The sequence below is a fragment of the Pimephales promelas genome, chromosome 11 (assembly GCF_988280905.1).
Source record: "Pimephales promelas chromosome 11, fPimPro1.hap1.1, whole genome shotgun sequence".
Taxonomy (NCBI): Eukaryota; Metazoa; Chordata; class Actinopteri; order Cypriniformes; family Leuciscidae; genus Pimephales; species Pimephales promelas.
In genome coordinates, this window is record NC_142779.1 from 15574858 (window position 1) to 15602090 (window position 27233).

Genomic DNA, 27233 nt, shown 5'->3' on the forward strand with positions numbered 1-27233 from the left:
CCTTACAACATACTAATTTGCTTTGGGGGGGGGGGGGGGATGTCTTTTCAGAATGTTATTTAGTATGCCAATAATATATTTCTGAAGTAATCTTTACTTATCAACCACCTTTAATCATGTGCACATTTTAATTGATTCCATTAAAAAAAAAAGACATCATCAAATAATCATCAACAAAACAACAACAACAACAACAGAAGCTCCAGCAACTGGTCATATATTTAGCCTGAATGAAAAGATTTCCTACCATAGCAAACAGAATTTGAGTCACTGGCTCTGGTCAGTCACTACACTGCGCACGGCGCGGATCACGTGACTCTTCTGGTTGTGATGGCTTCCTTCGCTTGCTGTGTCTACACGCTTTGAGAAAAAAACATGGGCTTCTGCACATTTCTGCGTCAAAACGACGAATGTCCTCTCAGTAAAGCCCTTCATAATAGTGGAGGCAGACACAACGTGACAAAGAAAAGAAAAGAGGCGCTGATTTGGAAAAGGAGTAGCGATGCTTCTGTTTCATTTACCCGAGGATGTGCTCTTCCTCGTTCTGTCCTTCCTGGATCCCAGATCGCTCTGTCGCCTCTCTCAAGCGTGCAAGAGAAGCTACCAGTTCATCTCCAGAGACGTTGTTTGGAGGAAAATAGCTAAAGGCATTATAAATACTGGCTTGACACGACAAGGAATAGATTCGTAAGAATTTTGAGATTCACTAGCTGTGTTGCTAGCTAATAGTTCTCGGCCTACGCATAGAATAACAAAACTACGTAGACTGCGTAGAACAACGGGCATTCGTAGCCGTCGTGACGTAATACAAACAGCGTATCTTGTGATTCAGTTCATTTCTTACGCTAATAGTCTTAGTCATGATGGTTTTGTTTACATGTGTAACCTGCATGTGAGACGGACCTTAAGACAACAGAACTGTGCTGTGGAAGAACTATGCAAGTAGATTAACAGGATATTAGATAAAATACCCAGGTTTTGTTCATATAATTGTTTATATTAGAACAAGTTGAAGTAGTCCCTCAGTCACTTTCCACATATAGACCATTTTGCGAGATGTAAACAACACTGGTCCAGAAGCACTTCCTGTTTCATTTTTTAACACTACATGTTGATAAAATACTACCAACAGAACATATACAACTGAATCAAAAAGTTAAACAAATATCTTTAAGATGTTTTCTTTACATTTGAAATAAAGAAAACAGTTACAAACTGAAACAGGAAGTGTTTCTGGACAAGTGTTGTTTACATGTTGCAAAATGGTCTATACGAACTCTGATGTGCCAGAACATTTTCAAAGCCCAGGGTTGCGAAGATTTCAAACCCCACAGAATGAATCAAAAATCTGTTTAGTTTGACTCCTTGAGGTTGTCGGTCAACATTTCCTGATGGTTAAGCATATCATTATAATGACCATTTGTCAAAAAAGGTTTTAAAAAAATGTATGAGTTTCAGGTACTATGTGGTATCCTGTTTGTGCAAAGTCAAACTCACTTACACCAGCCAAAGTTATTGTCTATTATTTGCATACTGTATTGTAATCACACATGGCACACAACAAATAGGTTGACAGATCCGTCTTCACTGTCAGCTGGAAGGGAATGATAAAGAACCAGCATGTCATATCAGAATCCTCTCAGATGATTATAAAGGAGAGCAAGAATAGAGCAATTGCTTTATTTAGCCAATTATCTAAAATGAAATCAAATAAGGTAAACCATTAATCCCCTAACCTTCCTTTTTCAGATGTCCTTCCATTCCTCTTAAGGACAGAGTGAGGGTGTCCCACAACTGGATCCATGGAGTCTGTCGTAAAGAAGTTCTTTTAAAATGGAAAATTAAGTGAGTTATTTTATATTTTAACTTGCACTGCATCAAAATTGGATGCATAAATAACTTGAATTGTATGTATAAAATAACTAGGCATACAGATGCAGAAATACAATCGCCCAAACTAGTAGTGAAATAAAATGGTTATAATGTGACGCACCCCTTACTTCGAAAGGGAGAAGGGGAAAAAAAGAATTTAAAAGCAAGTAGGAAGATGTCATACTTTCACTGTCCAACCCCAAAATACATATTTTTCAGACGTTTATCCTCTGACTTAGGGTGTGTACTGACCTTGCCAATATGGACAAGACATTATTGTGTTTTTTTTATTAGCCTCCTCGTCACCTTAAGCCCCAAGATACAGATTGAACTACAGAAAAAACATGTGTAGGAGTAATTTCCATTCCTTGATTGTTCGCCCACAGCTTGTTGCCGTGGATACAGCTGGACTGTGATGTGCTGTATCTCTCTCAGGCAGCAAACATCAGTGCGTACCATCTGAGAGCTGGGAGGGGGAAGTTACAGAACAATCAAGTGGCCCTGTTCACGGGACACCAAGAGGACGTGTGCAGATTCACTCTGACAGACACACACCTTATCAGTGCAGGAGGGTAAATCCATGATCACTACTTATAGATCTTATTGTCATTCAAGAATATTTAAGAATATATAAGATATTTTATTTTAAGTCAGCAACTATATTAACATATTTGATGAGGTATCACTTCCTCGTCTAATCTTATCTGGTTGTAGCTGACTTGTTTATTATAATAAAATTTAAAAAACAATAATTTTTTTCTTTTTTTTTTCAATGAGAAACTGATGTGATTTCCTTTGCTACACATGCAATGAAGGTTTAGTTTGATGTCTAGACCTTTAAAAAAAAGTCTTGCAGCCACCAGTATTCTTCTGTTGAAATGTGAAACAGGAATGTGCTGTTTTCCCTCATTTTTATTATTTTGCCAATGCCAAGAGTCCTAAATTTAAACAGTAAAATATTAACTGCAGTTGTTCAGCCATTCAGTGAGTCCACACCTTGTGGTTTGATTGTTTGGGATAGTTTGCTCTTTAAATCACATAATCCTGAACAGAAAAGTTTTTTGTTGTTCTATTTATTTATTTGCTACAACACTCTTGAATTTAATATTGTTACTGTCTTTACTGTCTTTTTTTCCTCAGAGATGGTAAAATAATTCTTCATGACAAAGGAAGTGATTACTCTGTGGAGTATTATGGTCACAATCAGGAGGTGAACTGCATTGACTGTAAAGGTGGTGTGATAGTCAGTGGCTCCAGAGACAAGACCGCAAAGGTTAGTGACTGTGTGTTGCTCTGCTTTCATTTTGGACATGACTAGGTGTCTTCCATTGTATTGTATCCACTTACTCTGGCATTCAATTGATTTTGAGTTGTGCAAGTTATTGTCCAAATGACTTGTAGTTTTTGTACTGTTTGGAATTTGATTTCAGATTTGGGCTCTGACTCCTGATCGATTTGGACAGTGCTTACATACAATTCCCATGTATGACAGAGTGTGGTCGGTGGCCATCAGTCCATCTGTATGGTAAGCCTGGTCTCATGATTTATTTGAGATTTGTCTAGTCTTTGTGGTTATAGTCTAACCATGAAGATAACATGTACTCTACCAAAGACTTTTGTTCCAGTGTTTGATGAATTTGATGCTGTCAGTCCTTGATTTTTGATATAATTTAAAAGATATTGGCTAAAATTATGTTATTCCAAGACTGACTTTTGTCTATGGAACTCAAAAGAAGATATTTTGAAGAATTTTCTCATTTATGTTCCACAGAAGAAAGTCATGCATGTTTGGAACGTCATGAGAGTAAATGATGACTGAATTTTCATTTTTGGTTGAACTATTCTTTTAAACTAAAAGTTTATTTTTGAAAACTCTCTTTATATATATGGCCGCAAATATAGAGTAGGACCCAAAAGCCTTCAAAATCTGATCTAATTTAAACCTGGAAATGAATTTTGAATCAATTCGAACAAGAAACATTATGATGAAAATTGAAACGGGAAATATTTATGCTTTTGGACTATTTCTATGTCACTAAATAAGCAAGCATATGCATATTTGTGGCATTGACCATGCCAACTTCTTAGATTTTCTTGCTTCAATTGAAGCACAAGATACTCAAAATGCAAAACGTTTAAATGCAAAAATATTTGAATTGAACTTGTCACTTAAATTGTTAGTCTAGACTAGAGGCCTCAGTCTTTTGGACACTGTAATTCCGTCTTCTGCATCCATGATGCTCTTCCAGTTTCAGACCGTCTCACTCATTAGACATTATGTGTTTGATTCCGCTACATACTTCATACTCACTGGTTTCCTCTGTTCTTCTCACCATATGAATCACCAACAGACCTGAACATCAACCTTTGCTTTCATCAAAGAGAATTTGAGATCTTTCAAATAATGAATGTATCAGTGGGTTTAAAAGAGTGGGGTGGGGGTGGTGGCATCGTTACGGCTCGTGAGGTGAAGTGGTCATAGAAAGGGCAACCCAATGCAGGTGGCAAGACCCTTTTTTAATACATACTCTTCAATTTATTGCCATGCCATTGCTTTGAAGTCAATTAGCTCACACCTCTGAAATGCAGATGCAGAAGAATGTGATCCCGGCCCCTAAAGCCTTAGAAAGCAGAATTTTGCCTCCTCATAGTGTGGAAAAAGACCCTTTTCATGGTCTGAAAATGCTCCAATGTAACCTACGCTCTTTTCCTCGCTTCTTAACTCTCACTAGGACTGGGGTGATGCATCATTGAATGTTTCTTTGTGTTTCTTGACTTTTTAAACACTGAAATGTGTTGAACCTTCCATTTGAGAAATTGTTACAGACTTTTGAATTTTTGAGAGCTGTTTCAGTCTACAACTGGTTAACCGTTTCTCCCCCGATACATCTGGGAAGTTTCCCAATGTGATGAGCTGTTTAAACAAGTGTGGGATGGAGTGAGACAGGCGAAGAGGGAAAGAGAAAAAAAAAACTGTGCAGGATATTATGGCAAAGCGGAGTTGCCTTTGCTCCTGCTGCCTTTGATTGCTCGGCCATGTATACTCCCACACGCTTAATGACACGCAGGCACATGAAGCTGTAACACTAGCGCAGAGCCTCCACCTGCCCCTGATCCGTCAAACGCACCTTCACAGCACTGTTGAAGGAATGGAAACATTGTGCGCTGGAAGACACTAGAGGACACTGACCGCTCTCATCTTTTGTCATGACAAGGCCAGCGTGTTACGGAAGAAAGCCACTGCTACTTGAGCAGATGCAATGGTTCAACGCAGTTTTAGTCACTCAGCCGAGTTATTAATCCCCACTGCCCCGTCTACACAGCCAAGAATTTAGATTTCAAAATAAGAGACGATTATACACATCATTAATTCTCCAATTTGATGGCTGAAATAGCAGGCCTCCAAAAAAAGACTGCTGGACCCAGATAATGGACCACACTTCTTTACATGTATTGACGGTGGGAGTCAAGTCAAAGTTGATGAAGTAAAGTTGACTTGAAATAAAGGCGTCAACTAAGCTTGGGGGTTTTTACACTTTTTTTATGCTTTTTCACAGAATCTGTTCCTAAAATATATAGACTGCTATATTTTATGTATAAAAAAAGACATGTATAATGTTACAAAGCTTCTTTTTTACTTTCTATTCATAAAAGAATCCTTTAATTGATCAAATTTTCCACAAAAATAATCTCTTAATCAAAAATGACGTTAAAGACATTTGTAATTTTACAAAAAAAAAATTCTATTTCAAGTAAATTTGGTTCCATTGAACTTTCTATTCATGAAAGAATATTGAACAAAAGTATATCAGTTTCCACCAAGATATTAAGCTGCACAACTATTTTTAAGAAGAAAATTAAAGTACAAACTCATAGGAAAAAATTATTTTGACTTCCATTATTTAATTTTATATAACATACCAAGGCTGGTATTTTTGAGACTGCTTAGTTTTTGTTAAAAAGTGTATTTTCCATCAAATAAAAGTGTGAGCTCCACCAATTAAAAAGAGCAACAGATGTCCTCTAATTGAGAGTATGTTCTGCTTTCACTCCTACAACAGTCAGGAGCTGAAACTGTAGATGGACAGGGTTTCAAAATAGGGATTGCACAGTGTGTTTTAATTTGGAAACCTGAAGAACTAGATGGGAAGCCCTTGTGTTGCAAATGTAATTGTTCCAGCTTCACGCTTGAGGTATCTAAAGGACAAGGAGCAAGAGAGGAGACGCTGCAGTGAGCAACGGGTCTGAGGGAAGGGGTGAGGGACAAAGAAGGGAGAAAGAACAGAGAGAAAGATGTCGAAAGAGTGTGCATATGGTCGCCTCTGACACTCAGGTGTTAGGGGCTGTATTGTTCCAACCCAATGCAGAATCACACTTGTGTATATAACAAAAGAACAGCATAAGAAAATATAGCCCTTCTCTTTTTTCCCGCCACCATTTGCTCAGGCTCTGATTTTGATTTCATTCATTTTAACCTCCCTCCTCACTTGTTCCATAACCCTCCCTCCCTCCCTTTTTGCCGTCGCATTTTCCAAGGAACGTTATCTCAAGGTCTGTCAGTGGGATATTCCGGCTGGAGCGAAATGCCAAGGCTGACTGTCGTCTATCTTTTTGTAGTCACTGATCCTAACCGTAGCCCTAGTCCTATTTCTGAGATTGCTTTTTACAATTTTAGGCTTTTGAGTTTTTCCACTGCATTTTATTTCTTTTATATTGGACCATCTTCTCAGGTTGTTCAGTAGTTATATCAGAGCATAATGTAGGCGATGGGCAGGACAGGTCCTGTGCAGACTTGAAGAACTCCATGGTGACTTCATGACTTTCACAGCTGATGTTGCAATGTGAACGCTAGCTCTGAAATTCCCTAAATGGTGTCATATGGCTAGCGGTCCCAGCCTTAACTATGAGACCAATCCAAAAAAAAACTGCCCCCTCTCCCATTGCGAAGGTAATGGGCACTCTGGCTCCCTGCATTGTTCTCATTTCACTCCAGTGGGTTGCTCTTCTGTTCTGAATTCCATTTACAATCTCATATCAAAGAGACAGCAGCAGCCATATTGAAGAAAAAAAAAAAACGCCATTCACAGCAGCCCAAATGATTCCTGATTCTTGATCTGTAACCCGTGAGCTTGACTGGTTCATCCCCCCTCAGTAACCCCCACCCCCCAAATCTCAGTCTAGTCTTTGTCTGCCATGTCAGACTTCAGATTCTCACCCAAATGTTGATTCATCTGCTCCTGTGCAAGGACAAGCCCTGATTGCTACTAATGGCCTCTGATTAGCATACATTTTATCTTGAAGACACTGTTTTAGGACCTGGAATGACTCGTTCAGTTGGTAATGTGGCTCTCAAAGGAGAAAAGTACTCGTTTCAAGTCTTTCAGTTGCTTTTTGCAGCTAAAATTGGTAACGGGTTTACATTGCGATTTATCAAGACCTGTATACTCTCTTCCATAACCACAGCATATAGACTTGCTAGCAAACCATGCGATTCAGGAATAAGCTAGAGCTACTAATTATCTGTATTATGGATAATTAGAAAAATTAATGTTTAAAAAAAGTGTTTACGTTTCTTATTCCATTTAGAGATGCTCCCATTTTCAAGTGTATATTTACATATACAATGTGTAAGAAATGGATGAAGGCAGTGCAATGTCAAACAAATGACTTTTCCCCTCAATTTAATTGTTTAATTTTTAAACAATCAACTTATTGTCTTTCAAGAAAATAATTTAAAAGTTTGGCGTCTGTACGATTGAAAGACATTATCCCTTTTATTTAGCAAGGATGCAGTAAATTAATGCTATTAATGCTACTAATTATTTATCTTTCAAATAAATACTGTTCTCGTCGACTTTCTATTCATCAAGTAATCCTGAAAAGTTGCATCATGCTTTCTTTCCACAAAAATATTAAGCAGCACAGCTGTTATATACTTGGTAATAATAACATATGTTTCTTAAGGCACCAAATCAGCTTAGCATTATTTCTGAATACTGATACTGAAAATTCAGTTTTGCCGCCACAGGAACAAATTACTTTTTAAAATATATTACAATTGAAATTGTCCTCCTATTTCTAACCATTTCTAATATTGTGATTGTAAACTAATAATATTATACATTTCGGCCCCAAACTTTTGAATGGAAGTGTATATTTTTAATATTATTGTTTATCATTTTAAATGTCTACTTGCTATAGTATTCTTATACAGTTTTAATGGATTATACTGTAACTAAACCATTTCACTTAAAAATTGCTGGCACTTGATATTGGACATCACCTAATTTCCTTTGGACATGTCATCTTTCTGTCTGATCTGTCTTTCTGTCTTTCATCCATCTGTCTGTCTGACCCATCCCATTGAAAATTTTCTGTTGTTCCCTTTTTACCAGTAGATGTAGAATTAGTAGGGAGCGCCTTGTGTGATAAATAGTTTCCTGTAGTGTCAGACATGACAGATTTTAACTGGCAAGATGAGACTTGTTAAGTCTGGAAGAATCCATGCAGACCTGGGTAACTCTAGCCAGAGTTTGTGTAGGGTACATCGGCCACTCATCCTCTTGCATATCACACACACACACACACACACACACACCACAGAGCCTGTCAGCTAGTTCGTTAAGCTTGTTTGATATAAAGTGAGGTTTGGGTTTGTCTGTTTTCAGTTTGATGTCAGCACTTCACTTGCAGAGAAAGGTAGAAGAACCACATGTCTTATTGCCTGAAATGTGTAATTTAGTTTTGTTAATACCATGCACATCTCAGATCTTGAGAGAATTACATTCGTTTAGCTTTTTAGACATTGTTTAATTACAGTTTAGACAAAGAGGCCTCACTTGGAAGATCAAATGTGCTTGTCCTCATTGGCCGATGCAAATTCTGCATATACATTTGTGTCTGTTTATCGCCCAGAGAGTTTTTAAACATGGCTAATCAGTGTCTTATGCAGAGAACGTAAACACAGAGAGCAGATTTTGTGCTTCTTATATGTTGTGATGGGATAGGCCATGGCACTACGGACAGAAGCGTTCCTTCTAACTGCCTCAAAGAGCGCAGTACACACTACCTCAGTAGTCGCAATGAGCCCACAGCGACCAGGCAGGGGGGATGAAAAGGAACAGGGCGCAAGCGTCCAAAAGAGAAGCAACCCCAAGGAGAAGTGAGAAAGGCTTCTTTTTGGGGAGGCCTGTTTTGTTTAGAGTTGGTCAAGCACAACTACAAAGATGTTGCAGGGGTACTGCCTTTGAAATTTTCCAAAGAAAATGATTGTTGGATAAACCGCCCCCAAAACGCCACTCTCTGGCAAACGGAGGGAGCGTGACCTATGACCCTTTGCATGAAAGTACAGCGAGATGTACCCCTCTATACCACCCTAAGCTCACCCGCCCTAATTTCACCCCCTTTGCTCCACCTCATTCAAGCAAAAAGAGAAAGAGAGAGAAGGGAAAAAAAAGAGTGAAATTCATGTCATTCATTTTGCTTCTCATCTCTCTCTCTCTCTCTCTCTCTCTCTCTCTCTTATAAGGCTGGGAGGGCGAGCCGTGTCTTAGGAGTCAAGAATTCAATTAGTTAAAAAAGGGGAAAAAACAAGAAAGAAAGCAAGAAAAGAAAGAGTCTGCAACAATAAAGCGATAACGGACAGAATGTGCGTTCCCACACGTTAAATACAGGGCGCTTACTACTGAAAGCACAGCATGGGAGCTATAGCCTCTGACTGCAGGTGGTGTCCTGAATAATTGCAGTCAATATGCCCCTTCTATGCAGGCTTTGCACAAGCAGATCATTACACACATGCCACATACAGGTGTTCCCCAGGCGCATTTGAGATGGAAACTTTTGTTATTCCCTAAAAAAGCATTTTTGCTCAGAAGTTTGCTGGGGAGTTTAACTCTGTGGCTGTGGTGTAATGCATGACCGTCTGTGCGTCTCTTAACCAGATAGAGTTAGACTGTTGACATAAAATGAAAATAAGTTCATTGTAACAATGTGTCTGAAAATTTTAATTCTCCGTCAGAAAGCGTAATTTTGCTATGCAACCCACTGTGACCAAAAATGTGACAATAATTGAAAATCTAGGCGGAAAGAAAGTCAAGTAAACAAAGCGTCCATATGCAATTTCGGCAGATATCTCGTTAAAGCATGCGTTAGTGATTCTCGTATGGAGAATCAAACGTGAGCCATGATGTACGATTCGCAAACAATTTACTCGGGTACTTTTTTTAATGAGTCAGTCACAAAAATTCACTATCTCGAACTCAAGTTTGCAATTTGAATCAGACTCAGTCACTCAGTCAGTGAATCGTTCAGAGTTATTACAGGGTTCACAACTGATTCCTAGCAAGTCATTCTAATGAACCGTGAATCTCTAAAAATATACATTGTTACAATAATATATTGGTCATTATTTAGCATTGTGACGTTAAAATGTAATGAAGCGATAAAGGGAATCTTTGTTTTACAGTAAAGACCTGTAGAATATAAAAAAACTATAATGGTAACTATATTAGTGTCCACACCAACGGATAGTAGCATTCTGTTGATTATAAGTGTACACTGAAGTTTTGTTGTCTGACACTTTAAATACTCAAGTTCTTTAAAAGCCAGGTGGATTCTGATAAAATGTTTTTATCATTCATTAGGTGGAAAAATGTGTGATTCAAAGAGGATTGTTTCTATCTGTTGTTATACCTATGCAGAGTTCCTTATAGTCATAAAAGTAGAATGGTTATTAACTCCAAAGTTATCATTATAGTTAGTTATCATCCTTTTTGTCAACATGCCCTAAAATGATAAGTTATATGACATTTTGCAGCCATAATTAACCTTTTTTGACAGTTGTGTCATGTTTATTTGAACTATTTTGTCAGTTAACTGTAACTAAATTTGACTCCCAAATGTTTATTTTAAAAATGCTTTTAAGACTATCATGTCATTTTGTTAATCTGAGGCACTGATAAAATTACTTGTCATTTATTGGCATGTAAGTGTTAATCAGATGAGATCTGGGTAGACTGGCTGCTGGCTTTTTTTTGTGTGTATTTTTATGTATTTTTTTGGTCTAAATTGATGTGGTAAAAGCAAAAGGTGGTGCATGGAATGTTCCTCTGACCTCAGATGCAGGGGACATGAACAGAAAGCCAAAAGGTCTGTGAACTCGGGTGTGAGCTGAACAGGGGGGGCGGGAGGGGGGCTTGGGGGAGCTGGGCTGGATAACGGGGCAGGAGGTTCAACACAGAGAGGGAAAGAGAAAGACCCTGTCTATTGTGTTCCTCCAGCCAATATAAATACATCATAACCCTTTTCAATTCAAACATATTTAGGGACTAAGATGAAAGCAATCTAACATCCCCTTGAACAAAGCCAGGGGTCAACTATAACAAATGAACAACATCCACTGCAAGGCCGATGCACGGGGGGTTAAACTCCCTTTGAACCCTGTCTTTACCCATAGGCTTTTAGGACAGAATGAGATGCATTTGGGTTCAATAGGTTTATTTCACTGTTTAAAATATTTTCCTCATTCATTATAGTCATTACACAATTAATGACAATTTAAATGTCATATTTCTAATTTAAGATTGATTCTTTCTATTTATCATTAGATAAAAATGGAGTTAAAATTTTGTAACACCTTTTCTTATTTATATGTTAGCTGAAATATGTAAATTTGTATTCGGGTTAGTCTTTTTTTATGTCTTTTGCTGTTGTGGTCATGTTGTTGTGTGCTCTTTTTGGGGAGATAATTGGGGAATAACTAGTTCCCTGAATCAAAAACATAAAAGGTGATAAAAGGCAGTGTTTTACTAAATATATATTTTAATTAAAAAAAAGGAACAATTGTTTTCTGAAAAAGTTAAACTAAAAAATTAACATATTTATTAAAACAACCCAAAATGGTAAATTAACTGGTTTTATTCAAGTCAGTATTATTTAAAATCACTGAATCAATCTGAATACATTCATTTATACCAACAAATCATATTTTTATGATTTAAATCTGTTATAAATAGCTATTTTTTTCTCTCTTTTTTTGGTACAAGCTGGTTGTTTAAGCTGGTCCAACACAGTCTCATGAAGATGCGTATCTATACCACGAGTGTCATTTCTCGTGGCATTTATACGCCAAAAGTGTTTTTTTCGTGTATATGGTACGCACTAAAAAACCCTGGGTTAGGTTTAGGGGGGAGGGGGGTGGGGAGTTCGTGCGTATTATACGCAAAAAAGTGCGTATCATATGTACGCGAAAATCGCGTGCCAAATACACGCAAAAACTGTTTTTGGCGTATAAATGCCACGAGAAATTACATTCGTGCCATAGACACGAACTTTCATGAGATCGGGCTGGCTGGTCAGAGCTGGTAGACCACCATGGACCAGCTACCATGTTTGAAAAAAAACAGCTTGATTATTTGACCTGGTTTGGTTTTCTTCATCTTGCTCAGTTGTAAAGCTGTGTACACAATATAATGTGACATATAAGCTATAGAGCATTTTATAGCACTACACTTCATCACGCATGTAAGCAGCATCTCTAGTTTTGATTCATTTATTCTTAAAGCTGTCTTTTGTTTTTACTGTTGTTATTGTCATGTGTATTTCTGTGAATGTTAAAAAGTGTTTATACAACTTTTACTTTCTTTATACACTACTGTCGGGGTCAGTAAGATTTGATATTTTATGTTATCTTTTAACAGTAATATTGTAAAGTATTATCTCAATTTAAAATAACTATTTTGTCTTTGATCATATAATGTAATTCATTCCTTTGATGACAATGCTGAATTTTGAGCAGCCGTTCCAGTCTTCAGTGTCACATGACATGATCCTTCAGAAATCAGTCTAATGTGTTGTTTTGGAGTGCAGGAAAGTATAATTTCTCTCTTTTTTAAAAGCCTTACTGACCCCAAACTTTGAATGAAAGTGTATATTTTAGTTTGCGTTCTACATACAAGTATTACCAACAACAAAAATATGTAACAGTTTTATTTTTATTTAAAAAAAAACAGCCCATCATATCTCTGTGGTACACTCAGCACATTTTCAGTGATGTGTGCAGTTTGGTATGAAAAGCGCTTGCGGTGGTCTTGACCCAATACGTGTGGTTGCTTGTGTTGGTTTGGCCCTAACAATGTTGTTACTGTGGAGTTCTTCTCCCAGCAGGGGTTGAATTAAAGTTTGTGTGACCCCGGCACTAATTTCATGCTGCACAGTTCCTCGAATAATGATGTCAGCTGATTAGGTTACCAAAATGGTTGTGTTGGCAGTGAACCCCTGACATGTTCTAATGATCCTGAGGCGTGCTGGGTTTTTTGGGGCAGAGGAGTTGGGGTTCGGGGTGGGCAGCGTGGGCCGGGGGCTTCGGAGGGAGATTGTCTGTGCTCTTCGGTTTAGAGAGGGGGGCATAAGGTCGAGGGAAGGTGGAGGCACATTAGGCGAGAGAGAGGCTTTGACCTTTTACAGCTATAATATCACTAGGAGTCCCTTTCAGATCAATCAGAACTTGTCCGGGAGACAAAAATGTATTTAATTGTGGTGTTCTATTTTTCTCCTTTTCTCTCCCTCCCTTGTGTTTTTTCACAATCGGACTCACTGAGGGATAAGTAATTGAAGTAATAGAGAGTAATAAGGGCTGGGAAGAGAGAGCTTTGGCCTTGCCCCTATTGTATCTTGTGTCACACGGGTTCAAAGGTCAGGCAGACTGCATATTCTATTAGGGCGCACAGCCTTCATTGGGGCAAATGAGTTTACCCAACAGTAATTAAAATGCCAGCACTGGCCAGGCGAGCTGAATATGGTTGATGGGCCACCGCTAACTGGGTTGACAGCTGCCATGGCTGTCTTTGCCAATATGCTTGGGTCCTCAATGAACAAACCAACTGAAGCCATCACAGACGAGTACGCATGTTCCCTCAAGTTTACTCGCGCCCTGTCTATCTTTCTGTAAGTCTTTTTTTCTCCATTTTCACACCAAAAATGGCTTCATTTGCTTATGTGTCTCAGAGTCTCGACACCTCTTCAAAGACTTATTGAGTTGTTGTTTGGGTTGTCTACTTATATGTTTTTATTTACCTCATCAAATGTTAAAATTCACGCACACCTTTTCATTCGAGTCTAATCGACTGTCCATGTGCATCTTCTGCGTAAGCAAAATGAAGGGTCACTGTCCCTCTCTGTTTTTGTGCCGGGGGTTTAGAGTTGGACACCAGGCGCTACAGAGCTTATTCACACGGGCTGGTTGTTAATTTGAGGCCACACTGGTATTCCATTGTGAAGCCCATTTCTTTGGTTGATGTTAGTGGGAGGGCAAAGAACCCCCTGCTCTTTCTCTGGGTTTTCTCTAGAGGTATGAAAGTATGTGAGAGAGGAAGATGCTTTGTGATTTGTGTAGTTTTACGTGCCTCTCGCGTGGTGCGTCAGTAAGCATTCGCTGCGTGGCACGTTGTCGCCACACACGTTTTACATAGTTGGCACAGAGACCGAGAAAGTATTCCGTCAATGAAAGAGACCATCCCAGCAGGGCATTGTAGGAATACCTGAGTGCTAAAACAGGCACATTCCTGTGTGTTCACTAGTGTGAGGGCCCTATTGTTCAGCTCACCTCCGAACACAATGCAGGGAGCAGGAGAGCCTTGAGCCTCGCCCGCCAATCCCAGCTGTCCAGGAGGGCTCTAATCCCTGACTATCACGCAGGTCAAAACTACTGCGGTCACACACCCGCCCACCCGTACCTGCTCAACTAATTTCAACCTGTCACCCAGCTAAGAAGGGGGCATCCGAGTGTTTTTGTTTCTTTTTCCTTTTTCACCACGTTCCTCCTTTTTTCCCCCTAGATATCTCTTGAACGAAAACACATCTGTGAACAAATCCGCTGTCTCAACATACCCTTCAGCCACTCTTTACACCTCGCTACGCTCCATTCACTTTTCAAAATTTGTTTTTAATGCTCTGTGTGTATTCTCCCCAGGAGCCAAAATATGACCTCCACTGTTACGTCACCTGCTCAGTATTTAAATGCTAAAAACATTAAACGCTGGAACAAAGATTAAGCAAATTTTCTGAAAAGCACTGAAAACTCCTAATCACAGATTTGTACGGATTTCGTAAAGGTTTATTTATATTAAATAATTACAATCAAACTACTACTGCTGCTGCTGCTACTACTTTACTGCTTATGTTAATTGTAATATTTGCCTATAAAATGCTGACATTAGCTAAGTTGCTTCAAATGAATTTTGCAATCATTACTAAAGATCTTTATATCTTTGCAGCACCTTTGTGACAGGAACAGCCTGCTGTGAGAATTTTGCTCCTCTTCGAATCTGGGACACAGAAAGGTACTACATATTTTAAATATATAATTATAGTGATATTTATTTGTCTTGTTGAACCCGTCACTGGCCTACTTTCCCAAGCAATCCATTTTACAACTAGGAGTCTGTAACAGCGGCAGTTCACACAAAACATCTGCCTTTTTATTTAAAGACACTGTGCACAGTTTAAAAATATGAATATTGTTTATTAACATTTATTGAAATTACATATCACATTGATAGCCCTAAAATTGTGTAGTATTTTTTTTTTTACTTCCTATCGAAAATTAGTACCATTCGATTTTAACCCTAAAACCTTATTCTGGACAAATGTGGGCAAAATAGTTTTGATTTATTTTTAAAAAATACTTCCCTTGATCTGAGCTGTACAAGGCTTGGCTACTTTTCCTAAGTTTGCCTCCTGAACACACACAACTTTTTTTTTTTGACTCAATTTTACAATGTTAAGTGGGTGAAAAAAAACTCCTTAATTTTGTATTTGGGTCAAAAATGGGCACCCATAGAAATGAATGGGAAAAAACTCCGCAAAGTCACTTCATCTTTAGGTTTTAGCTCTAAGAACTTATTGATATGATATTTTAAAAAATGATATGTAAAAAATAAAACATAAAAATAAGCATATTTTACATAGAAATATGCTACTTTTTGAAGTAAATAAAAAAAAAAACACCATAAATGTATGTACTCCGATATGTTACTATTTGAAACACAAAGTGAAAGTAGAACCTTATCATAGTGATAGAAGCTGCCCCATTATCCCTTCAGCTCAGTCTTTTCTCTTTGGGAAGTTCAAAGCTGACTTAAAAATTCCTGTCATGAAAGGCCAGGCTTAAACCTGATACAACCTGACTGGTTTCCATAATTCCCCAGCTTTACCTGCTGAATTCAGCCTTCTTGCATGTTGTCAGTCTAAGGAAAGTAAAAGAGGAGGAGGTGGGGGTGGTGTGGGGGGAGGCCGTGAGTTCCGGCACCAAATGACAAGGAAATTTGAGACGGGAAAAATTGCGGAGAAGGAGTAGAGGCAATTCCAGACAGATTTCCATGGGAATCACATGTTCCATAGAACACCGGAACACAAAAGTTGAGCGAAGATTAATGTGACCCACCGATGCGCCATGCCGTTTGATCTGTGAGGCGCGGGTAGCCAGTGTCGGCTTGATGGACACGTGGGCTGGCCGGCTATCAGAATGCAGATGCACGCACAGGTAAACAGGCCATTGAATCAAGTTAGACTCACTACAAACCTGTTAAACTAAGAACCAGTTAAGGTTACAAAGAGGTGTGACAGTCAGTGAACAGCCAAAAGTCTACTTGCATTAGAATCCTTGTTGCTTTTATGTTACACGCAGCTTTTTCTTTCTTTTGGGCCGGTAATATTTTTTAAATTTTTAAAGAATTCTCTTATACTCACCAATAATGCATTTATTGGATAAAAAATGTTAGTATTGTGAAATATTATTTCAATATAAAATAACTGTTTTCTATTTGAATATATTTAAAAGGCAATTTATTCCTGTGATGGCAAAGCTGAATATTCAGTCTCACAATCCTTCAGAAATCATTCTAATATGCTGATTTGGTGATCATGTAACATATCTTAGTGTTATAAATGTTGTGCTGCTTAATATTTTTGTGGAAACTGAGATACTTTTTTGTTCAGGATTCTTCTATGAATAGATAGTTCAAAAGAACAATATGTCTTTAATATAATTATTGATCAAATGAATGCATCATTTTTGAAAGAAAAACATCTTAAATATATATTTTAAAACATTTATGTATATTTTCACATGCAAACATATATAGATTTTCCATACATGCATATTTATTAGTCATCAGCCACCCCCCTTGATAGTAATTAATATTAGCTTTAGCTAATATTTTATCACCTTTTGTTGTGCTTGCTCGGGTAAGGAGGTTTCAGATGATTTTTGGAACACTCGTTATTAGCGTAGTTTAATGTGCAAAACAGGTGCGTTTTAACACCGAGAGCATTACCTGAGTGTTAAGTGTCTCAGGAGCGTTCAGTGACCTGTCCTGGAGTAAGTCGTGTTGTCTTTCCTCCTGTCTTTGTTTGACTGCACTAGGGTCAGTTGTATCCTGCCATAATGTGTTCCCGTCTAGTAATCAGGTGCACCTTGTGTGAGGAGCACAAAGCCGCCAGTCACAGGGGGCTGAGAAACCGACTGATGAGTGGAGGGGCTGGGGGGTGACAGGGAATGGGGGCTGTGTGGATGTGTGTGTGTTCCTATGTCTCCCTTTTTAACTTTTCCCAGACAGGCCACCAGCATAACCCTTATATGACCAGCACAAACATGAGACGTATTAGAGAGGACACATTTATCTTCGATCGTAGATGACATTAGCACAAACATCCAGCCTTTTTGCCAGAACTGAGATGCTCTGTAATGTTGTTGTTTTGTTTTTTTTTGTTTTGTTTTTTTTGTCTGCCTGATTAAAGATTGGCCTAGTTTTGTGTTTAGTACAAAACTACTTGTCCTTTAATTTGTTAAATTTCCCATACTACTTTAGGGTACAGCCAGATATATTCATTCAAAAATACAGTAAAACAAATATTATGAAATATTATTTCAATTTCAAATATCAGTTATTTTAATTTAAATATCGTTTTTAAAAATGTAAGTTATTCTTGTGATGACACAGCTGAATTTTCTTTGTAACATAATAAATGTTTATTTTTAGTTTTGACCAATTAAGTGCATCTTTGCTGAATTGTTAAAAATGAATAAGCATGAATTTCTTCTTTTTCTTTTTTTTAAGTCTTACTGACCCCACGTTTAAATGATAGTGGAATTCTTACATATCTGTCAGTCTCTGTGTATAAATATTTTATAGCTTTTTTTATTTTTATTTTTTATAAAAGATAGACCTAGCAACTTGAGCTGAGATGAAGCGTTGCACACTGTGCCTCCACTCTGACATGGCTGTAAATTTAGATACATTGGCTATGACAAAACCAAAAGCATTTGACATATCTTCTGAAATGGGCTACTGTTGATGTAAACACCAACGGAACAATTTGGATGCCTTTATTTTTCCATATCAGATTATCTTTCTGCATGAAATGCTCAGCAAATTAACCACCCACAGTTCTAAAATAAATTGAAATTATATTTACTTTACTTCATTTCCATCCTAATGAAATTCACTAGATAGTGGAAGATCTTCAACAACACCAGATCACCTAAGAAAGAGATTTTTTTCTTCAGCCGGCTACTTGAAGTGCAACCGGCGAGAGCCACTGACTTTTTAACATGTTCTTGAAAGATCTGAGTATATTTTCAGCAAGGCCTGTTGACTGGGTGGAGGAATAATAGAGAGGACATGTACAGGCCAAGATCAGTCAGACCCTCATGTCTCTGAGTACCAGCTGACCTGCTGCTTGAACTAATCACGGTACTATAAGGGAAGGAAAGAAAAGAGTTTTGAGTATGAGGGACATGGAGATTTTGCTACTGTTAGCCAACACATTAGCAGCATGTTGTTTTCGATCATGTCTTTTAAGTCAAGCGCTTGAAAAAGATACTTGATAATGATTAAGCTGAAGACAGATGATACCCAGACACCAAACAAGTTTTTTTTTTATTGCTTTGGCAACATAGACATGAATATTGCTTTAATGTTATTAATATTTAATTGAATAAGCAATAATTAATCTAAGGATAAATGTTTATGAATAGTATGCTGAGGGTAAAATAAATCCAAGCACCAAATGTCAGTAAATAAGCCCATTATCTTATCCTGTTTTTAATTAAAAAAAAGATTACAGTTTCATGAAAACAAAGCAATGACTGTTAAATACTCTCAATTTGACAGATGAGGCAAAAAGTTAATTTTGGACCCTAAGTATGCGTTAAGCTTCAATTAATCTTTCATTTTAATGAAAATCGGAAAACGTTTCCGACTTGGACCTGGACATGGCAATTGCGTTCTTTCTTTAATGTTTTTCTCCTCTTAAAACTGAAAAAGTCTATGATCAGCCTTAGTCAGGGACACACAAGTGGTGCTTTAAAAGGACCCCTAACTTTTCATGGGGCTCTTGCCATCAAAGAATCTCACAATTGCCCCGAAATTCTTAACATTTTTTTCTCTCAAAGAAAAGGGTTAAATGCCTGGATCCTACCAAGAGCTGCTTTATACAAATTGCAATCTCATTGTTTTTAAGAGAACGCGTGTGACATTTAAAAGTCTCCATTGTCCTGGTCCAAGGCATTTTTTGTTCTTCTTTCTTCTTTGCTGGTGGTTATTTCGACTCTGGGCTAAATTGGCTGACATGCAGCCGAAGCAATGCGATTTCTGTTTGTTTTAGGCCCTGAAAACCTCAGCAGGGCTCTTTATGTACCTGTCTCACATCCTTTCAGGGCACTGACTGTTTCCCATAGCTTCCCTGTGCCAGTTTACCCTCTACACTTAACCTTACAAGAACGTTAGCTCAAAATGACCTTTTCTTGTAGATCTAACACCCAAAGAAATGTCCTCAGCATTGCCCTTTTTCAAAATCCATCAATTCATTAAAGTTCCCTTTTATAAAGTGTGTGTGTGTGTGTGTGGCCCAAATGGTCAAACAGAGAGAGAGGACTATAGGGAGGCCAGCCCCACCATTTTTTGATGGCCCTGAGACCATAACCCACAACTAATTACGAACACATGCCATTCTTTATAGTCCAGAATAGGGATTTAAAAACTCTTACAATATCAGAACATAAAAAGAGGACATTTATTTGCAACTGTTTTCAGGGCAGTTAGAAAGTTTGTTAGTTTTTTCACAAATTAATTATATTTGAATTATTTATAAATTATATTTAAAATATATATACATACATATGATTAATATTTTTTAATGTAATTTATAGTTTATTAAATATTATTTCATTGTGCCTTTAACTCCGTTTTCTTATACTTAAATTAATTTAAATATTATGCATATTTTCTAGTAAAATCAGTGCAGAAAAAAACCCTACAAATTCTATCTGGGTGTGTGGCTAAGTATCGTAAGTACTGAGTGTTGTTTTTGCTTGAGCTTAAACATATTCAGGGGTCAAAGAGGATTAGGTTGAGGTCATTTGCTCTTTGAGGAGCGCTTTAAAAGGATGTAGAAAATAAAGCTTTTTCCCTCTAGTTTGTCTGTCTATATTTGGTGGCTACATTGTTCATGTGATCACTTTAGCAGATTGCAAATATCACGGTTGCCCTCGACATGTCTGTTAGTGACCTCTCAGCTTCCACATGTATGAACATTATACATCTCATTCGGCAAGAGCTGTGAAAAAAGCCACGATAGGGCCTCCCTTATTGTTATGTAATTTCTAGTTTTGCTTGCTTAAAGGCGAAGACAAACCACCATTCTTTGGCTGCCTTTGAACGCACGTTTGAGAGGGAGTGCTGGCAGATTCACTGTATATGTATTACTCCACTGGGACAGTCGCTCTCATGTCTTAATTAATCTGTTCATTTCACCTTCTGACCTTAATAAAACATGTGCCGTCACTCTGCTAAATGACTCCTGTACTCTGAGTTTAAATCGAAGATCAATTTTTCCTTAGCAGCTCTCTAACCCTTTTCCACTCAATCAAAATCTCTCGCCGAACAAGCCGTGATCAGACAGCCTTTGGAGAAGGGACAGTCTCGCCGCACGTTCCCAAACAGATCAGACGCTGCAAGAACAAGGTCGCCTGCCATGCAGATGCAGTAATTTAAAAGATTATATGGTTATCCTCCATCCTGTAATCTTCACAGGTTCTCTCTAAAACGGGAGAAAAAACATGGGACGCATAAAAAAAACCTGTGACCTAACAATTTAAGAATCTCGGGTGTTTGCTGTTGTACTTGGAACAGTGCTATTACTGGCTTTAAAATTAGAGCACAGATGCGAGGACTTCTTTTACGATGCTTGTTTTTCTCACTTCGCGCTTCGACATTTGCAAGGTCCCGAGCAGACGCCAGACATTCTCTCTCTCTCTCTCTCTCTCTCCAGTTTACACAATTTCCTAAAGCACTTAGGAAAGAAATATCTGATGCAAATTGCATGTTTTGCAAACAAATGTTTTGCATCATTTAATTGATTGTCCCCATTGTTAAGCACTGCCATCAGTTCAAGTTGTTGCCAGCGTGTTATTTTAGCAGCAAGGGGTAAATTATGGGTATGCAGATGCCCGAGGGGCTACAAGAGAGTTTGTCTTTAGCCCCACCAGGGTCTTGGCCTTTGGTTCTGCAGGACTATCTTTTAAAGAGCCTGTGTCTAAGAAAGACCCCCCTCGTCTCCCCCAGAGCGAAGGTTGGGGATTACCAGTCTGCCCTCGGTGAACAAGCTCACAGGAGACCTCGAACGTGGGGGGTGGTCGCTATGGCCATTGGGCTCCCCTAAATGGTTGCTAGGGACCAGGTATCAAAGGTCCACAAGTCGCACACAGTCACGGTCATGGAGGGAATTAAATAGCAACAAAGAAATTGTGATTCTACAATAATCTGGCCTCTGCGGAGCGGGTGGGGGCAGAGGGCGCCGCAGACCCGTTGGGTCTGTGATCATAGGAGCGTGGTGCTTGGCCCGACACCCCCTTTCCACCCACGATCTCCTTTCTTCCAGTCCTCTCGGTTATCTCGCATATATGGGAACGTACCTTACAACCAAACTAAGCTGCTTTAGCGGCCCATTCAAACTCCGAAAGGTGTTTACTTTTTTCTCCTCATCCTAAGACTTAATTTAGCTTTTCTGTGGTCCGTGGACATAGTGGGATTTAATGGTAATAAGAGATTAAGTGAGCAAATGAAGGCATTTGGTTTGAAATTAGATCTTTATTGACTCCGAGATGTGAAGACTGGGAGACGTTCCAATCTCAACAGCATGTAAACACGACCTGTTTTTATGGCCTGCCAGTCAAGGAATCGCTTTGATAAGACTGATACTCAGACGACGAGATGCAGGTGACCTCACTTGTCCAGTCGCTTTCAACTCGCGCTCTGGAATGATCGGCCTCCAGCAAGTTTGCGTAATTCTCTCGGCTGCTTTTTAAGTAGCTGTCTGTGTTTTTATTAATGTGTTAATCTTCTCCAATGAGGTTTGACAAGGTATAATCTGCAAGCTTCTTCTGTTTTCTCCTCCTCCCAGGTGTCACCTGGTGTCGTGTCTCGGTACAGAGTTCCGCCGCGGAGCAGGTGTGTTGGACATCATCTACGAGTCCCCCTTCCAGCTCCTCACCTGCGGATACGACACCTTCATCCGCTGCTGGGATTTGCGCGTCTGCTCCAGGTACAGGCTGGGAACCTTCAGCACCTTGCCGTTACGATTGGTGTTGTGGTGTTGTGGTGTTGAGTTAGGCTTAGCGCTTACATTGACCTGTGCTGTCAGCAGATTTGGCCTTGTCTACAGAGACTAATAAAGTTAGCCTGTACGTCTCGGAGAGCCTGTGAGGAAGATTAGTGTTCTCTGTTAATCTAATAAGCCCTCCTGTGCATAGAGTACCGTTTAGATAAAAAAGAGGCCAGACTTGAGCCTCCTCTTGGGTCTGTGGACACAATTGTTCCTCTGAGAGATTGAAAAGGACCCCCTTGTCGAGAGAGGCTCTTGCACCGGGACTCTCACCCACCCAAGTCCACACCGGTTGGTGGCCATATTGATGTGGTGCGCCGAGTCTCCGGGGCAACAGGGCGGGTGCTGGGGATCAGCGAGCTGCTTGTGGGGTGGACTGGGGCTCTATGTAGGGCTTTGGGGAGGGGGACCCTCACAATCGCATATGGGCAGTCAAGTAACACAAATCAGAGGTGATTGAAAGAGGGCCCTGGAGAGTTTGGGGAGGGGCAAATGTCCCCTCTTAAGATATCAATAATTCACAGTAAGACCAGTCAAGACTCAATATGTGGTACGTCTTGATTTAAAGCGGCTAGTCATCTGAAAGTCGTCATCGTCTATAAAAAGAGGGCACTTTAATTCAGTTGTAGAGTAAACTGATCATGATGGGTAACTGTGTGAAACTAATTTTAGAATAATTGTGAATAATTGAGAAGGATCTGTGCTGGTCTTTTCATTTGAATTCGATTCCTCAGAACCTTGCAAGACATGTTGAATATATATATATATGAGAGTTATATGTGCGTGTGTACTTTTAATCAAACTAATTTGAACTTTATTTTCATGACACAAAAATGAACGGGTTTCCTATGATGGAAGTAACTAACTTTGGCCTTTGCTCTTTGAGGGATTGAGAATTAGCTTAAACGACTAAGTTAATTTTGACTATTATACTATAATATTTAATATTATGTTAAAGTTTTCTTATTGTCATGCTCATTTTTGTACTTTTATCAATCAGGATGTATAAAACAAACCAGCTAACAACAACAAAACATCACATTCATACAATTCTTTGATAATACACATGATACTTGTCACAGTAATATAATTGCCTGGAGGATTATGTCTTTAGATACTACTGTATGACATATTGGCATATATTGAAGACATTTATATTATAAAATTGTTTTAATTGATAACCAAGTATTCTTTAAAAAAGAAAATTAAGATATAATTGGAATTCTAATTATAAATTCATTTGTTTTTAATTCACAATCATTTTCACTTATTTGTGATAAAAGAATATGATTTTATTTATTTTTTAATATTGAATTTAATATTTTTTCCAGTGCAACAATTGTACCTTTAAGGGTTCAACAACTTGTCCCCTAAAAGGTTCATACTCATAGTAGTGGGAACATATTACTACTCTAAGGTACTAATATGCACCTTTTAGGGGTAGATAACATACAAAGAGGTCCCTTTATGGCTACTGCCAGTGATAAACCCCTAAAATAATAATTTTGCACATTTTGACAGTGTATTACGTTGAGACAGATTGTGATGCAATTTTACGACGTGAGAGGAATGAACCAGCTTGTTTTTGTTCCTCTGTGTAAGTGAATGTGTGTACACATATGCAGCAAAGAAAGATCCAATCCAGACATGTCCCTCACGCTCCTGCTGCCCTGCTGTCTGCAACGTGGCCCAGCCACACTCCCTCACCATGATTTATTCAGCACACCATTAATGGAGAATTGATCTCCATTGGCTCAGCTCATGCACAGACACTTGCCCTGTCCTTCCCTCTTTTTTTCACCGACCTGCTCTAAAACAAGAAAGCCCCTTTCCGTAAACAAGGGATGAGGTTTCACCCTTGTGGCCTGCCAGCGCAAATAAGACGCTCGCCCTTAAGCCACGCAGGGAGAGCTAGCCATGGTGGCTTGGCTGTTTTTTAGGATTGATCTAATACAATGTGCGAATTGCTGGAGTAACTAGGAACTTTGGAACTTCTGGACTATGCATTTGGACACAATGCACAGCATAACTGTGCATTATATATTCATTGCAGTTCGTAATTTGAATGATTATTTTTTGTGTGATATTTGTTTGTTTGTTTTTTGCATTAAAATAATTCAAGCTATAATTATAAGGGGGAATTACTACCCCATTGTTGTTTAAAAGGACCAAAAGAAATGTTTTATCAGAAACCCTCTTTTCATTAAAAACTTGCGTGTCTTTCTCTCTTCCAACATTATTAGTTAACTAAAACTAAAACCATAAAAAATATTTTTTGTTACTTGAAATAAAATAAACAAAATTAAATTCAGTTATTTTATTAGGTTTAGGTTAGGTTTATTTTATTTTATTCAATTTGCCTCCAAAATTTCTTATTTTTATTTATTTTAACTTACTAAAATAACAAATGTAAATGGCAAAAACACCTAAATTGAAAATGAAAATATAAAATAAAATCTAATTCAAAATATTAGTAAAACTATAATTGTATCTCAATGATACTAAACACTTTTTTTCTGTGGAACATAAAATATTTTCCACAGATATTTTGAAGAATGTCACGCTGCTCATTTCTATACAGTAAAAGCACAATAAAAAAGACAATAAAACCATGTTAAAGGTAGTCTATACAACTCACTCTAAGACATACTCCCTGTAAATATTCCCCTTCTGTAATTCTCAAATCACATTTGCACTTCTGCATATTGAATAATTTGGCAAACTTGATGACAATATTGACTAAACTGCCATGTAAAATAACATGTTTGTATATCTGTACATTGAATTTCCCTTTCTTACAGAAAGTGTGTGATGGAGTGGGAGGAGCCTCATGACAGCGCCCTTTACTGTATAAAGTCTGACAAGAATCACATGATTGCCAGTGGCTCGTCATACTATGGAGTGGTGCGTCTTTGGGACAAACGGCAAACACGCTGTTTACAGGTAACTGTGAGCATTGCATGTTTCAGTACCTTTCGGCATTTTATATTACTGTAGTGAAGTTCATCTTTGCAATATTCGGTTAATAGATGTTCCAGTTGGCGCCCACCACCAGTAGCCCAGTGTACAGTCTGTGCTTCAACAACACTCACCTCTACGCTGCCCTGGCCTCCGTCCTTTACTCCCTTGACTTCAGAACTGCTGGGTCCCAGTCCTGGAAATAACCATCCTGTCATTTTACTTGAGACTCGTGCTTCATCTCCTCCAAGCCCTTAGTGATAGTCTCAGACCTCAGACGGGCAAGTAGCCATCTTTCCTTTTGGATAATCAGTGCCACTAATGATACAGTCACGTTATCACCTGGTGGATATTTCCCCTGTCACATGCTCCTGAAAGCAAGCAGGGTTCACGACCTTCTGTGGTCCGAGTCTTAACGGACTTAACACATTGCCAGCGACCTCTGGGATGTCTAAAACAAACACTGTTTAGAGCTGCCAACACCCACTGTGGGGATATATGCTAAACCACAGCACATAAGATAATAGATATATTGAAACTGAAAGTATATTTTTCCAACAATGAGCCAATTAAACAAGTTTTGTTTCCTTTGTGCATTGTCTTTTTTGTTCTTAGTGTGCAGAGGCTTGCATTGCACTGAATTTCTTGGTCTGTTGCTGTTTATATTGATCCCATAAAACCTCAGTAATGCCTTGCTCACGCATACAGCATTTTATCGCTTGCAATTGGTCCAGTGGGCGTTCCTGCTGCTATAGTATTATCGTAACTGGCCTTAGTATTAAAAAAATCAGATCATAAATGGGTTGTCATTCTATCATGACAAGGAATCAGTTTTCTTACCATTACAAATGAACAGCCTGGAGGGGAAAGTGTTTGTATATAAATTACACTCGTGCATAATGTATCATCATCAATGCATGAATCAAACTCTGACCATTTTTGACAGTTAACCATGCATCATTTTTTTGTGATCAAACGCACGTCGTAGCACTGCATCTTACTGACACTTCACTTCAGTATCTCAGAAGAGACTGATCACATGAGCGCCAGTGTCTTCACTCCTATTGGTTGTCGTTGTGTTGCTCATTTACATAAGCGCATACTCTTGTCAAATCACTAGACTCTACAACATTCCATTGCCAACTGTCAATGTTTTCTTCAACTGTCATTGAAAATAAGTGACTTTTGGTTGGTTTATAAATCTCTGTTAAGAATACATTTCTGTTACATGTGTTTTAATCGTTTCCCTGGTGTTCCTAAAGTGGCAAGAAAGATGTTTGGTGACCCTGTAAGTGTTTTCGACTAGTGTTATACACCGTAAAGTGAGAAATCTAAGGTCAGAGGTTAGGCTTTAAAAGCTATGGGTGGCTGATGGGTCTGTGCTGGAGCAGACATCTGTAAAGAGGGTAACAGAACAACCAAAGCAGCATAGAAGTAGCTGAGCGCATTAGCATCCAGAGCTAGCGGAGGTCTTCGCTGACATGGTTAATCCCAAACCAAATACCTCATGCTTCTGATGTTAAAGCCCTCTTGGATTTGGTGTAGTCACAGGATGACAATGCAAAGGTATTGTCCTGTCACCCTCTAGGCTGCCTTGTTTTCCTTTGGGATTCCTCTGTGATAACTCATAGGAATTTTGCCATGTTATCCTAAACATCTCAGTTGTGTCAAAGAAAAACAAATAAAATCTGCCATAGACATACTTGATATTTTTTTCAAATATTTTTAAGTATATTTAAAAT

At 38.5% G+C, this 27233-nt stretch overlaps 1 protein-coding gene across 1 annotated transcript; it reads left to right on the forward strand.

Moving 5' to 3' along the window:
- Positions 1–298: 298 nt before the first annotated feature.
- Positions 299–26083, forward strand: fbxw4 (F-box and WD repeat domain containing 4). Its single transcript, XM_039672671.2, has 9 exons — positions 299–687; positions 1750–1845; positions 2259–2444; positions 3013–3145; positions 3303–3397; positions 15144–15209; positions 22333–22473; positions 25335–25476; positions 25563–26083. Exons 1-9 carry the CDS (start codon positions 503–505, stop codon positions 25695–25697), a joined length of 1179 nt encoding a protein of 392 aa, XP_039528605.1. The 5' UTR covers positions 299–502; the 3' UTR covers positions 25698–26083.
- The last annotated feature ends 1150 nt before the right edge of the window (positions 26084–27233 follow it).